Source organism: Fusarium odoratissimum (genome assembly GCF_000260195.1).
Source record: "Fusarium odoratissimum NRRL 54006 unplaced genomic scaffold supercont1.6, whole genome shotgun sequence".
Classification (NCBI taxonomy): domain Eukaryota; kingdom Fungi; phylum Ascomycota; class Sordariomycetes; order Hypocreales; family Nectriaceae; genus Fusarium; species Fusarium odoratissimum.
The window spans coordinates 1,049,323-1,062,989 of NW_022158692.1; the positions used below are offsets into that span (position 1 = coordinate 1,049,323).

A 13,667-nucleotide genomic window follows, 5' to 3' on the forward strand; every position below is an offset into this window, starting at 1 on the left:
TGGATGTGATCAAATGGCTGGTCGCGACCTGGGAGGGAAAGGAAGTCGTTCTCCAATACGGCAATCCAGTTTGGCTGATTTAATCATGTCTGCCGCCTGTTTCAGTTGTCAATAGTAGTTCGTTTCAATTAACTATTGGAATCTTACCTTCTCAGCAATGCCATAGACACTAGCTTGTAGATGGGCTGATGGAATCAGGGGCATGATACTGGCATCAGCAATACGCAAGTTGCACGTGCCGTACACCTTGAGCTCAGGGTCCGCAACTCCTCCCAGTTCAAGAGGCATCATGGCTGCTGTCCCTGAAGGATGTCTCTCTGTCGAGATCTTTTCCATGACATGCTTCATCAACGTCTGATGATCTGTAGTATCAAACACCGATTCGCTTCGGGCATGAGTTCTTTCATGGCGTTGGTTTGGATCAGCTTCGTGTTCATTTGGAGACCAAGAACAATAATCTCGCAATCGATCGGGTCGGAGCAGTATCGTGGGTCCAGCTTTGGCAAGTCGAAGATCGAGGATGATGAGGGTCGGACGGTGACGCGGGAGAAGGTCTTTTGAGCAGCTACAGTCAACTGCCCCTATGAGATGGCCATGGTCTCAAAAGTTCCTGCGTCATTGCCGAGTATTTGGTCTTGTAGAATCTTTTTCTGGAATTCGTAGCCCTTCTTCACAGAGTTGGGGGTATTTGAGGGAATGCCATCCCCCGAACTCTTATTCATGAACTGTTTCCAGTCATCTGTTGCAGATCGAAGACTCGGGAATGCAATCGTGTTTATGAGAGGTGCTGTCCAAGGACCTAAATTTGTCAGAAACGGGTATCTCTCTCGGAAATGTGTATTCACCTGTTCTGTTCCGTATATACTCCTCGGCAGCTTCATCATACACACCGTCGGCTATCTCATTGCTCCTGAAATATGATTCATTGCGATCTGGACCCATTAGTACTTGTACTACATGAGACACGAATACTCACAATAGTAGTTGGCATAAACCATGGGATGATCTTGAAGATTACATCCGACGCCAGGAAGGTCAATCTTGACCAAAATGTCGAGCGACTTGAGAACATCTGACGGCCCAATTCCCGATACCTGAAGTAAAGTGGGAGTGAAGATCGCACCAGCGGAAACAATTACCTCTCGGATACAAGAAATTGATCTCGCCTTGGACTTGTTTCTTGGAGCAAACTATAATACGGATTAGTAACCACCTCATCTTTTGTATCACCTAATCGTACCTCGACTCCCATCACTCTCCGACTTGAGTTGTGTGCACTGTTACTATCCAAAACAAGTTGTGTGACAGTCTGGTTAGTTGCAATGTGCAAGTGGTATCTCCGAGATGCCGAGTTAAAGTGAGCTTCTCTGGCATCGAACCTCGTCTGATTATCAGGTTGCATGCTTGAAGGGAGTATCATGGCCCCTGCCGCTGTCCCATTGTTCACGTCACCAATAACGGGTAGACCAAGCTGCGCAAAGCCTTCGACCAACAGAGGCCATTGAGGATGAAACTGCCACCAACAGCCTTTCCTTGAGGGATTCCCACCTTCGGATTGTTGAGATAGGTCTGGGGTTCAGTGGTCAACCCCCACTGGTATTTTTGCCATCCACCTGACCCGACTTTGCCCGGGACAGGAGGAAGGCCTCCAGAATCGAAAGATTTCTCGCGTCATCCCTGAAATGCGATTTGTCTGTTGAGATCTGGTGGGTTGCGAGAGACGTACAAAGGACCAGCTTCGAGAACCAGGACCGAAACTACGAGCACCATTAGCGAGGCTCGTCGAGTCTATCAGCATTAAGTACCTGCTGGGTTTCCAGAGAGGCGATTGGCAATGGTCAGACCTGCAGTACCGCCTCCAACGATAATGTAGTCATAGACATTACGCAGCTGTTCATCTGCATTGTCTGGGGTCACATGAAGGCTTTCAGCTAAGGGAAGAAAGAACAGGGCCAGAAAGGCAAACTAGAGAATTTCCAAAAAGCATCTCAGGCGGCCTGATTACGAGAAGGTGTTGAGTGAGCAAAGGCAATGTTCGAGATGCTGTGAAGAGAATGCTCTTCGGTAAACTCGCCACCTCATTTAAATCGGAGAGTAAACAAACAAACACAGCTTATGAATACAAACATTTCCACCACTCCAATCATTATGGAGATCTGCCACTGGCAGACAACCGCCAGATGGAACTCATTCAGATCTTATCCGATGAATTGTCAGGAGAGTTTAACAGGAGAGAAGTCCTAAATTGGGCTAGAATCCCATTGTCCTCTGTTGCGTGTGTCTGTAACCGTAGTATCATGATCTAGCTGTTATTTCTACCTGGTGATAGGACTACAATACTCATCCCCAAGCTGAACTTGCCACTATACCGAGGTATTCATATTCCTCACTGTCCTTGGACCTTTAGGGACAATTATCAGTGACCTTCTCCTCTAATTTCACAACATCACGACAGGTATGGTGTCTGTATTCGGTTATCTTCTCATGCGATGAACTCATGTAAGAGTGCCAGTTCGAACAATGACAGACTTAAGACCTTCAACCAACTTGAAAGCGCAGAGAATTTTGAATGATGAGACTTCTAATTCCGAGCCTTGCGTACTCCTCCAAGGTCAAAATTCTAGCATGCAAATACCTCGCAACTATAGCCATTAGGTTCTTTTCATCTCTCGTTATAGGGTAATCACTTATCTGCTGGAGTCATTCCCAGGGAGGGTCAATCATAACTGCCAAACGCTCTCGATGTTGCATACCTTGTTTAGGATAGAAGTGTATAGAAGCACCTTCTCTTGGAACTGGTTCGGGAGATAACCGATAGATTGCCCATTCGTGACTGCCCTCCACCACCTGGAGAAGCGATGACTAAGCCACCTATAAATACAACCTTCCTCAACACCAATCAAGATGAACCAATTGTCACCATGATCAATACGCGATATCAGCCATGATGTTGTCATTGTCAAGGCGATGGGTTGTCAATGGTCCCAAAACCACTTTCATAGCTCCCAAGATACTCAATCGCTCTCTTCATCTTGCTCCCCCATTCCTCCTTGACGACTATGTTCCGCGATATATGACACTCAGTTCCCGCGACGCAGCCAAGAAGCGTTCTTTGGCGTATGCTCACCTTCGCAATTGTAATCTATGTCCGAGAGAATGTGGCGTAAACAGGTACGAGAAGACAGGCATGTGCCTCATCGGAGAGAAGGCGAAAGTCAATACAATCGCTCCCCACTTTGGTGAAGGTCAGTCCATCTGCTGCCCATTGCTCTTTGCTCTCGGCTCGCTGCATCTGATACTCCCTTGCATCTCAGCTACTTAGCTCACCTTCAGTCATGTATCATATGCTTCTATTCAGCCTCTGACTGAACTTATACAGAACCCTGCATTCAGGGGCACAATGGTAGTGGTTCCGTCTTCATGAGCGGGTGTAACATGCGGTGCATCTTCTGCCAGAATTACGATATCGCACATCAGCGAAACGGGATGGACTTGACCCCTGAGGAATTAGGTGACTGGTACATCAAGCTGCAGGAGGTTGGCAAAGTACACAATATCAATATTGTTACGCCTGAGCATGTTGTCCCGCAGGTGGCGTTGAGTATCCTCCATGCCAGGGACCAAGGCCTGACAGTTCCTATCGTTTACAACACATCAAGCTTTGACTCTCTTGCATCCCTGCAGCTGATGGATGGATTGGTCGATATCTACCTTGCTGACTTTAAGGTGTGGAAGCCAAGCACCTCTAAAAGGCTATTGAAGGCCGATGATTACGCTGCAACAGCCAGAGAGAGCATCAAGGTGATGCACGCTCAGGTCGGTGACCTGTGCTTCACCGGAGATGGGATAGCAAAAAAGGGTTTGCTGATTCGCCATCTTGTTATGCCAGGCAAAGAGGACGAAGGAGCCGAAATCATGGAGTTCCTCGCAAATGAGGTCTCTACAGATTGCTTCATCAACATCATGGAGCAGTATCATCCAGACGCTCATGTCGGCAAACCAAAGCGAACAAAGTCAGATGGCAAAGAAGAAAAGCAGGAGGTCCGATACGCAGACATCAACCGAGCAGTCAATGCTCAAGAGATCTCCTCAATCAGGAAAGCCGCAGAAGAGGCTGGGCTATGGCGGTTCAATGACCCACCGGGCCACGATGGGTTTGCTATCTGATGAGAAGCAAGTCGCCTCTCATTTGACTGTTGGGTTGCATCGCAAATGAATCAAACCTTGCTATGAGGCTGCCAATGCAAGCCAACAACGGGGACTAACAACGCCACCTCCTGGTTCAAACAAGCAACTGGCTTGGCCACCTTATTCAATTTCATGGAGCAAGGCAAACCAGATGACAAGCTGTTCTAGACCCTACGACCTCTCTTTCATGTTCCTGACTGCCAACTGAAAAACCACCAAAAGCCAAGACTGACCAGTCTTATTGACGAACTACGGCGGTGACTTTTAAGTGTCGCCACCAGGCACGGTTCCATCGGAACAACCAACGATTCTCACTAGAAGAACTTTTTTCCAAAGAATCACTAGGTCAAGCGGCGGAACTTGCTGTTTCGCTTTGTTGAGGCGAACACAGCGACAAAGCGAACAGACCCCTCATGTACAGTATAGCCTTCTTCGCAGTGGCCTTTGTCCACGGTGGAAAGGAAATGGAGGATGAGAGATATGAATATCTAGTAACGATGGATGCTGTTTCTCGCAGAGAGGTTATTCCTTCTTTGCTACTATCATTAACAAAAACTCAAAGTCTATCAAAATGAATACAACTTTTGCAACAATTCATAGCATGGTGCAGCTACCACCCATGGATGCAAGAATTACCCCGCCTCCCGAGGAGCTAAACATTGCTATCCCTAAGCTACAAACATGTCCTATTATCCCACCTTCACCTCAATCCCTTCCGGATGTACCACACCCAGACACACCGTCAATTTGCAGTCCTTCTTCACGAAGGAGACGTCGACGCTCTTCCAGCTCCAAAAGCCGTCCTACACGAGAGAGTGTGAATCAACAGCCCTATACCAACTTTCGTCTTATCTTTTCGCCCAGACCTTTTGAAAGTCTCTATACAGACCGAGTGTATCTTACTTCCTGTCTCCAGCAGCAGGCTGGCCGAGCTGCAGATCTCATGAGACAATATTGCGCCGTGGAACTGCAGCTTCAGAGCCTTGTGGGCGACAATGGTCGACGAAAGCTGAGAAAGCAGTTGGCTCTGCTGAAGTCTAAGGTCAACCAGGCCGCTGAACAGGAGAAGGCTATCTTCTCCCGCCTTGGTGAACTGTATGTTGAAATCCAGAGCCGAGAGACTTGGGCACAGAGATGGACTCTCGAAAGCCCTAGTGTCGCATCGTCCGTCTGCTTCAGTCCCGTTCCCTACGGCTTTACCACTCCATTGACACCCCTGAGCGGCACTTCCGAACACTTTGCCCCCATGGGCTACTTTGGCGATGTGCACCAGGTCTATGAACCACCATACATTCGCCAGGAGCCGACCTCGTGTGGACTGGAAACCGTCGAAGAGGCCACAGAGGATCTCTTTGGTCCTGAATCTAGCTGTGATAGCGCCGAGTCCGAGACCACCCCAGCAACTCCAACTGATGTTGTGGCACCCTTCGTTCAGGAGAAGGACTATGGCTCTGAACTTGGAGAGGAGTTGAGTGATGAGCGATTTGTTGCGCTTAGGGAGAGACGGCTTAGTCTTCCCTGTCTTCGTAATGCTTGGCCTGAGGTTTAGGCTCATTGGTGCACACTTGAAAGGCGTTGCCGGATAATGTGTTGATTTTTCAAGCGTCATACAAAACCACGGAACGACCATGCATGTCGATCCATAATATCAAAGTTATCATCATGTCACTTACCATTAGTAGCATCAATTTGGCGTTCAATGTTTAGCATGTCTTAGTGTATATACTGTGTGTTTTTCTCAAATCATATCGCTGATGCACCAATTTATCCGTGAAATCCTTTAAGCAAACTCTCCAAACTGTCCGTCGTCAAATCCAAGATCCTTGGCTGATTGCTTCTGCTGCTTAACAGCATTTGCACTTGGTGGAGGTGGTAATGAGAACCCGCCTGACGAGCTTGGTCCAGCAGGTGGTGGCGGTAGCGCAAATGACTGAAGATCACCTCCAGCTCCTGAACCAGATGAGCTATCTTGTTGTTTGCGCCTACCGAACTTTGATCCGCCAAAGCTCACAGTGATAGTCTCGCCATCTTTGAGGCTGTAATCTCTATGCTCCTCCTTCTCCTTCGTCGCAGCCGGTTTGCTCTGTTCGCCCTCCCAGCCTAGCGCCTTTCGCGCTTCCTGAAGCGCAATGCTCAGATCAAACGCCTCGCTTCTCTCCTCAAAACCAATACCCAGGATAGCCTTTCGACCCTGCGGATCGCGCACTGTCACTGCAAAGAAGCGGCTGCTATCGAGGACCGGCTCTACAACACCGGGAGCGGTATAAGGCGCTGCGGCGAAGAGTTGACCTGATGAAGCATCCTCCAGCACCGCATCCACTTTGAGCTTGTTGGTTGACGACTCGGATTCGTAGGCTGTCTCGACGACGCGCAGACGGGCAGTGAAGATATGGCGCTGTGGTTCGGCGGTCCATGTACTGGCAGAGTAGCCCTTTGTAGAAGTAAGAGGAGGAATGTTATAGACATGGACGGCGTTGGCGACGAAGAGAATGCGCTGGATGGCGTCGTTGGGGAGGGCAGCGCCTGTTGCGGGATCGAGGAGCTCCATTCTTAGCTATGTTTACCGTTTGTGACTAGTATATGCTTGTCCCGAAGTGAATTGAACTGTTGGAGTCGAAATAAATAGGTGTCAAGAATCAAAAGCTATAGAGGTCCGGAGTGAAGACGGAGAGAGGGGTGTAGACATCGGAAGCGGTGGAGGGGTAGCGAGGGGCACTTTTGTTCGGGGTGCGGCTGCAGGGTAGTCAACTTAATGATGACCTCTCGATATCAACAGGTTACAGCACGTTATTGAACGATGCAACGCAACTGGTTGACCTTATTTCCAGACGAAACTAGCACTATACTTCGACGCGAACTGCATACACTTGATACGTTTTAATCTAGAACGCTGCTTGCTATTGCACATCAGAGAGGCACTTCTCTATCCTTGGGGGCACTTACAGGGGACTTCAACTATAAACGACCTGTAATTAAGCAGTGCCGTCACTTTCGGCCCCGCTCCCCACTTCACCCCGCCAAACCAGCTCCGAGAGATTGATTGACTCACCAACGCTTCGAAAATTCCCCTCCAAAGATCCTAGGATTGGGAATAGTATCATCTCAACTCCAAATACCTACTCACCGGCGTTTTACACACACTTTATTATGGCTACGGTCGATACAACAGGTTAACTACTCTATACTGCGAACACCTGTCTCCTTGCTAACTCATCTAAGCCGCTGCTCCGGCTGAGCAACCTCAGGCTTCTTCAACCTCGGATTTCGAGTCCGTCCCCAAAGTCACCTGTTCTTTACTCGTCTAACAATCTGCCAGTATCGTCGAAACATATCGAGGCCTTCTTGCTTCAGACCCATACCTCACCAAGCCCGTCGCCGCCATCGAGTCCCTAATCGCTCTTCTTAACGCCCACCCTTCTACCACCGTTTTCGAGATCCTCGACACCGTCAAAGCGCACTCCGATCGTCTCAAAGCCTCCGTTGCGAACCCCGTACCCCTTTCCGCCGGAACCGATCTCTTTCTTCAGTATCTCGTCTCGTCACTTCGTCAACAGGATGGCAGCTTCGAGGCCGTGAGGCAACATCTTCTCCGAAACGGACGCCTCTTTGCCCAGCGTGCTAATGCCGCGCGAGAAGGCATTGCAGATGCAGGATGGAGGCTGATTCACGAGGGCCAATGTATTCTCACACACGGCGCCTCGCGATCAGTTGTTGGAATTCTGGAGCGTGCGGTGCAGAACCTCGGTGCAGCCAAATTCAAGGTTATCTACGTGCGCGAGGAAACCCGTGTTGAGGAGAGTGATCGCATAGTGCGCGAGCTTCGCTCAAAGGGTATTCCCGTTGCCGAGATCGCAGAGGCTTCAGTGGCTTATGTCATGGGTCTTCTGCGCCAGGTCGATATGGTGATTGTGGGTGCTGAGGCTGTCACATCCAACGGCGGTATCATCTCTCGAATGGGTACACTTCAGCTTTCTAAGCTGGCTGCTCAAGCTGGTCTCCCGTTCTACGTTGCTGCCGAAACACACAAGTTTGCGCGCAAGTTTGTCATGGATCAACGGGATATTGGCTTTAAGCAGGAAATCCTGGACTTCAGTGTTGATAACAAGAGTAAGGATATAGTCGATGCTGTCGACTTTACCGTATGTGGTTCCCAAACCATAGCTCTCGATCGAGTCGCTAACGAATTAAACAGCCCCCTGACCTCATTTCCAAGCTCATCACAGAGAATGGGATTAAGCTTCCTGGCTATGTGTTTGAGCAGCTTCTCGATATCTATGGTAGTCTCAACGGTTGAGAGAAATGGTCAAAGCACTGGCAGCGCCGCGTCCATTCTAATGTTAGAGTCAGAATGGTGTGTTTTCATTCATTGACCTAATTATTTGGAACAATTGCACTATTATCAAGAGCCTTCACGAAACATGAGCTCATGACGGTTTGGGAACAGGATGAAAACTCCTTATTATGGCTGATTTCACAAGTGTCACCCTGAAATTTGGAACGGATATACATAATGATTGATATCCTAAGGCATGACGTTGCAAGAGACAACATTTGCTATCATCACAGAGTAGCTGGTTTCGGTAAGGAGTTCAAAACATAGGAGTAAAATAGAGATGGACATGAATAATACATTTGCTTCCTCAGGGAGTGACTATCCTCCTTCAGATTCCTCTCGTAGCAACCTGGGCCCATATAAATAATCGAACTCCAGTAGTTCATAATCCGTCCCAACGGCTCGTTTATAACATGAAACCATTCGTATATATAGGAACAAATGCTCTAGTCTAGATGCCTAAACATCTCGGACCAATCTGGCTCCCACCCATGCGTAGGGATAGTTCCTCTGGTACCAGTTGACGAAACTAGCTCGTCCTGCAATGCGTGGATGTGTGGCCCACGAACCACCCAAGACGATGTTATGCTTGCCATCGAAGAAATCAGTCGTGTAGAGAGGATAGAGCGACATGGGCTCAAAACCCTCATGTCGATCAAGTGATGAGCTCGTCCATTCCCAGACGCCGCCCATCTCCGACTGGCCCGCAAGCTTGTTGCCTCGGGAAGTAACCGGCATAGGATGCCAGTGACGGAAACCAACGTTGGCTTCCGCAAGATCAAAGAATAGCTCGGAAGAGCTATCCTTGACCAAAGCGGAGGAGTTGGATGGCGGGGTCTCTTCAACGCCGTCGTTGACAAGGTGACTGCCACTTATTATTCTTGGAAGAGTAAACGATTTCGATGGACTTACCCATTGACTGCAGGGACCGTCTTTGATAAGGTGCGCTCGGCCTCGGCTCTCTTCTGCTTGTTAACATGCGCATAGATGCTCTTAGCTTCTTCAAAAGTTGGAATACGGCCGCCCATCCATGCTGCACAACCAGCGAGCTCGTCGTAAGAAGCAAAGACAGGCCAGTCAAGAGCGTACTTGAGAGGAACTAGACCATATACCGTTCTGACAAACTTATCCTGAATGAATGAATCCGGGACCTGGCTTGCGTGGTGGCCATTTCCATTAGAGTAACCATTCGAATTTCCATTGGCATGACTGCCGTTAGTGGCGCCGTTTGTGTGAGCGTTTGTAACGGAAGACCATGAGGCTGGGATATGCTCGATCTTGGAGTTGTACAAATACTGGGCATACTGTGACTTTGATTAGGACTAGAAGACACCTCGAAGACGAATTGCACATACCTCTTCATTGGTGATAGCTCTGCCCTGAGCTCGGAAGGCATGGACTTTTGTCTGTCGCGCAGGCTTCTCATTATCCCTGTTCGATAAAGTCAGTCACGATTGACCCTTAAATAAGCATACCGATTTAGACTTACCAGCCAAAATGGCGCGAATTATCAGTACCATCCTCGGGATCATCCATTCCCAGAGTGATGGTTTGTTCAGGTACATCAAACCATTGGTTAGGAACCCTAGCCTCATGTGCTTGCTGAGCCAGTTTTGCAAAATCAGGCTGTACGGTATGCGGAGGTGGAAGCGTTCTGTCACTCTGGAGCATCATATAGAGCAGGGTCTCGATATGCATCAACTCATGCTCGAAGCCAACCCATATAGCTCGACCAATATCTCGAGAAATTTTGTCTTGGCCATTTTTGTACAGGTTCTGAAGACGAGATCTGACCCTGTCTTGGTAGGTCATGATCTCTTGAACCAACGGCCATTCATCAGGAATTTCAGAGTGTGTATGGCAATGCTCTGGATTATCCACATCAGGGTCAATACCTCGCTCAAAGATGGAGTAGTAGGTTGCAGGTTCAGTTGGGGCATTGCCAGTCGTTTTGGTCAACTGGATATCGAGGAAGGTCGGAATATGACCAAGGTAGAAAATGCATGCATTTCGTAGCTTGATTGGCTTCTCCTGGAGCTCTTCATCTGGCATCATATCCTTGGTTACTACATCCCATGCTTTCCAAAGTGCCTTCCAGTCTTGGACTGTTGGTAGTGGCTCTGCGGCGTAGAGAGAAGGGATCCGGCTGAACGGCATACTGGACTTTTGCAGAAAATGAAGGCCTAAAGAATTGTTAGTCTCGTGTCACCAGATTCCCTGTATTCTCGATATAACTTCAGCTTGGAGCATGTACCCCCACGTCATATGGGTCCGTTCCCGAGTTTGGACTCATGCTGCCGGCTCAGCTGGAAAGGGAAACCCTCCTTTGGTACCATTCGCGGGGTAGTCCGGGGATGCATGACCCAAAGGCCTCTGATCGCGTGTTTTAGGTGGGACATGTATCATAAGAGAATGTGACCTACCATACTCGTCTCCCCGGCTCCATCGACCCATCTCGGTCAAGCCTGCAAGTTTCCAGAGCTTGTCCTTCTCTGCTTCGGAATATTTGAGGCTTTGCTCGATCTCTATGCGCTCATGAGGCAAAACTCTCGATCCGAGAGCATCCGTTGGCCGGGTGGGAGAGAGGAAGGCCTGATGTCTTCCACCTTCAACGTCATAGACATACTCACCGACGACCCTCCACTCATCCGTGTTGAAGGCCTCTTCACCAAGGATCTCATTGGCATTTTGGAGACCATTCAGAACGAATCTACATGATGTCAGTTTCCAATCAACCAGGTAGAGCCAATCAGCTTACTGATGGGTTACCCCCTTGGAGTCTGTATTAGAGAACTGCGGCATTAACATCGAATTGTGTGCTCAGCGCTGAATTGCAACGTACCGTTGTATGCATGGCTATACAGATGTTAGTATTGCTTACAACAAGCAACATCGTTGACTTACTAGACCTGTGCCGGGTTGCTGCAAGAGTCTACAGCAACGATCATGGAATCAGATGGTGTGAGTACTTCTGCAAACCCTCCCAAGAAATCAGCTGCGCCGTCTCGGGTGAAGTTGCCTGTAATTCTCACGTTAGCACCTTGAAACTTGAACGACCGGTGTAGACGCACCAATACTGGAGCCGAGGTGGATAATGCACTTTGAGCGGCTCGTGAGAGAAGGATGCTTGAGCCATTCCCTCCCATCATCGTATGTACCATGAAGACCATGGCATGAGACATACTTGAACTCAGGAACTTGAGCCAGAGTCCGTTCAAGCTCTTTGAGAGATAAGTCGAGAGCAAAATACTGGATGGGCTTTTTAAGTTCCTCGAATGCCTGTAGAAGGAGACAGACCTTGCGAAGGTTTCTTTCTCACAATTAGTGAATGATGTCTCAAGTCATGGGGAAATTGACCAACCCGCTTCCCAGCTCAATCACCATCGAACCCTCTGGGATCTGACTGGCGATCTCCGCAGAGGACTTCTTCAGGATCTCAATTTCATAGTTTGTCAAGTAATACTCATCCAGATACGTGATCTGGAGTAGTATGAGTAACAGCAACGGGGATCTCTCAACAGAATCAACATACGTCCTCGAATATCTGTAGCCCCTTCTCGTTATATAGAAGAAGGGTTGGAAGCTTCCTTGGGCCCTCGTCAGGGTTAAACATAGAAGCAATTTGGTCTTTCAGGTTGATTTCGACATGTTCACCACGGATATCAATAATACTGGGCAAAGCTGATGATGGCTTGGCGGTCGTCGGCTTTACCCTTTGAGGAGTAGCTGAAGACGCTGTGATGGAAGGCATTGCAAAGCAAACACAGGTTTAACAAACAAAGTATGGCTTCAGGTCGGGGTTTGATGTTTGATAGATGCAGAGGGACGGGGAATATATGGTTTATAAGCTGCAACAAGAATCGTCTCAAAGGGCGTGGCTCTTGTTAATAGTCTTCCCACCATCTCAATAGCTCCAAGGTACCTGAACACTTTGGCCTCCCCAGTGGAGAATAGCTCGGACGACTCCTCATGGCTTGATTGAACCGGTCGGGCAGGATATCCAAACAACGCGGGGGATGGTACACTATTCTTAGTTCAGCGAATCGTCATAACATCGAACAGTCTAACGATGAGACTCTGTGCCAGGAACCACGGTCCACTTGGATCGCAAGGGGAAGCCGGCTGTGCCTCAAAGAAAGCAAATGGCCCTCCTCACACAAGCTTCGGCGCGGCGGATGTAGGCTACGTATGTACTGACGACCTACTGCCTTCTCCATGTGAACAATTCTGAAATAAGTTTGTCATGGCATGCATTCTCAAACTGGAAGACATCAGCACTTGTGGAGCGAAGGTGGGAGAGAGACGAAGAACTGGCAAATCAATCACGAGAGTCAAGCCCCACGCCCCACGCGCGTGGGAGGTGATGTCGATGTGGAAGCTCACCAGGCCAGGTCTGAGCTTGAGCTTTGATGGGTCGAGAGGCGATCGTTCGGTAGAAGAACACGTTGGAACCAGATGTTCCAGTCGATATTGGGGCTTTAAGTGTCTATAAATGGTGCTCGTCGTCTTGCATGGTGTTTCGGAACTTCAGCCTTATGTTGCGTGATCTGAGAGCTTACCCCAGATGTTTTGAAGCAACGGAGATCTGTACCTTGGGCTGTCTCTGCTCAGCCAAGGTACCTTAGCCTGTCCAAATCGATTCCCTGCAGAACCTCGGTACAGGTTTGCTTTGAGCCGCAAGAAGCAAAGTACTGTACATATGTAAGCCCTGCCTCGTAAACCGGTTTGTACGGGTCATCGACTTGTCTGTTGTCGATTGTACATGGGACGGGATTCGCTCATATCTCGATAAGATGGGACTTATTGAAGCTGGTTTGCGAGGAACCCCGCGAAGCTGCCGCAGATGCCAGCTGTAGGCCCCTCTTGGTAGCTTGGCTGTCCACTAAGACATCTGGATTTGGAAGCAGCAGACAAGGGGTGAGCACTAGGCGCAGTGACTTGCATTTGCCGGTCTTGGCGATCCATTAGTGACTTGATCCGGACGTCATGCTATAAGTAAGCGGGCTCGTTAAAAGTTTGCTGTCGTGTAACCTCGAAGCATCGGAAATGATGAGTGATCAGTATTGCCGAATTGAAAGCCGGGCGACCGCCTTATTTCTCAGCGGTAACGTCAGTTGTGTACCGAGTCTATGCGATTCGGACCGGT

The 13,667-nt window shown here is 48.9% G+C and overlaps 7 protein-coding genes across 9 annotated transcripts; 3 read left to right on the forward strand and 4 right to left on the reverse strand.

Moving 5' to 3' along the window:
• Positions 1-9: 9 nt before the first annotated feature.
• Positions 10-348, reverse strand: FOIG_05007 (uncharacterized protein; the record flags this gene model as incomplete). The annotated part of the gene is made up of 2 exons (XM_031203371.1): positions 10-96; positions 148-348. The coding sequence occupies 2 exons, from the start codon at positions 346-348 to the stop codon at positions 10-12; spliced, it is 288 nt and encodes a 95-aa protein (XP_031066950.1).
• Positions 349-581: 233 nt separating this feature from the next.
• FOIG_05008 (uncharacterized protein) lies at positions 582-1,402 on the reverse strand (the record flags this gene model as incomplete). Its single annotated transcript, XM_031203372.1, has 4 exons — positions 582-799; positions 846-932; positions 977-1,190; positions 1,241-1,402. The coding sequence occupies 4 exons, from the start codon at positions 1,400-1,402 to the stop codon at positions 582-584; spliced, it is 681 nt and encodes a 226-aa protein (XP_031066951.1).
• A 1,545-nt stretch (positions 1,403-2,947) lies between these two features.
• Positions 2,948-4,167, forward strand: FOIG_05009 (pyruvate formate lyase activating enzyme; the record flags this gene model as incomplete). Its single annotated transcript, XM_031203373.1, has 2 exons — positions 2,948-3,245; positions 3,380-4,167. The coding sequence occupies 2 exons, from the start codon at positions 2,948-2,950 to the stop codon at positions 4,165-4,167; spliced, it is 1,086 nt and encodes a 361-aa protein (XP_031066952.1).
• Positions 4,168-4,759: 592 nt separating this feature from the next.
• FOIG_05010 (uncharacterized protein) lies at positions 4,760-5,737 on the forward strand (the record flags this gene model as incomplete). Its single annotated transcript, XM_031203374.1, has 1 exon — positions 4,760-5,737. The coding sequence occupies one exon, from the start codon at positions 4,760-4,762 to the stop codon at positions 5,735-5,737; it is 978 nt and encodes a 325-aa protein (XP_031066953.1).
• A 231-nt stretch (positions 5,738-5,968) lies between these two features.
• On the reverse strand, positions 5,969-6,736 carry FOIG_05011 (uncharacterized protein; the record flags this gene model as incomplete). The annotated part of the gene is made up of 1 exon (XM_031203375.1): positions 5,969-6,736. The coding sequence occupies one exon, from the start codon at positions 6,734-6,736 to the stop codon at positions 5,969-5,971; it is 768 nt and encodes a 255-aa protein (XP_031066954.1).
• A 297-nt stretch (positions 6,737-7,033) lies between these two features.
• FOIG_05012 (uncharacterized protein) lies at positions 7,034-9,447 on the forward strand. The gene is made up of 4 exons (XM_031203376.1): positions 7,034-7,357; positions 7,408-7,456; positions 7,505-8,327; positions 8,381-9,447. The coding sequence occupies exons 1-4, from the start codon at positions 7,336-7,338 to the stop codon at positions 8,480-8,482; spliced, it is 996 nt and encodes a 331-aa protein (XP_031066955.1). The 5' UTR covers positions 7,034-7,335; the 3' UTR covers positions 8,483-9,447.
• FOIG_05013 (uncharacterized protein) lies at positions 8,718-13,028 on the reverse strand. 3 transcript variants are annotated; one of them, XM_031203378.1, is made up of 12 exons: positions 12,833-13,028; positions 12,054-12,782; positions 11,883-12,001; positions 11,593-11,831; positions 11,426-11,540; positions 11,364-11,377; positions 11,280-11,301; positions 10,945-11,231; positions 10,011-10,704; positions 9,877-9,952; positions 9,434-9,825; positions 8,718-9,386 (listed from the first exon to the last, which is right to left on the reverse strand). In XM_031203378.1, exons 2-12 carry the CDS (start codon positions 12,270-12,272, stop codon positions 8,981-8,983), a joined length of 2,583 nt encoding a protein of 860 aa, XP_031066957.1. In that variant the 5' UTR covers positions 12,273-12,782; positions 12,833-13,028; the 3' UTR covers positions 8,718-8,980. The 3 variants fall into 3 exon arrangements, with proteins under 3 accessions (XP_031066957.1, XP_031066956.1, XP_031066958.1); XM_031203377.1 differs by having other exon boundaries at positions 12,054-13,028; XM_031203379.1 differs by having other exon boundaries at positions 11,883-13,028.
• Between the last annotated feature and the right edge of the window lie 639 nt (positions 13,029-13,667).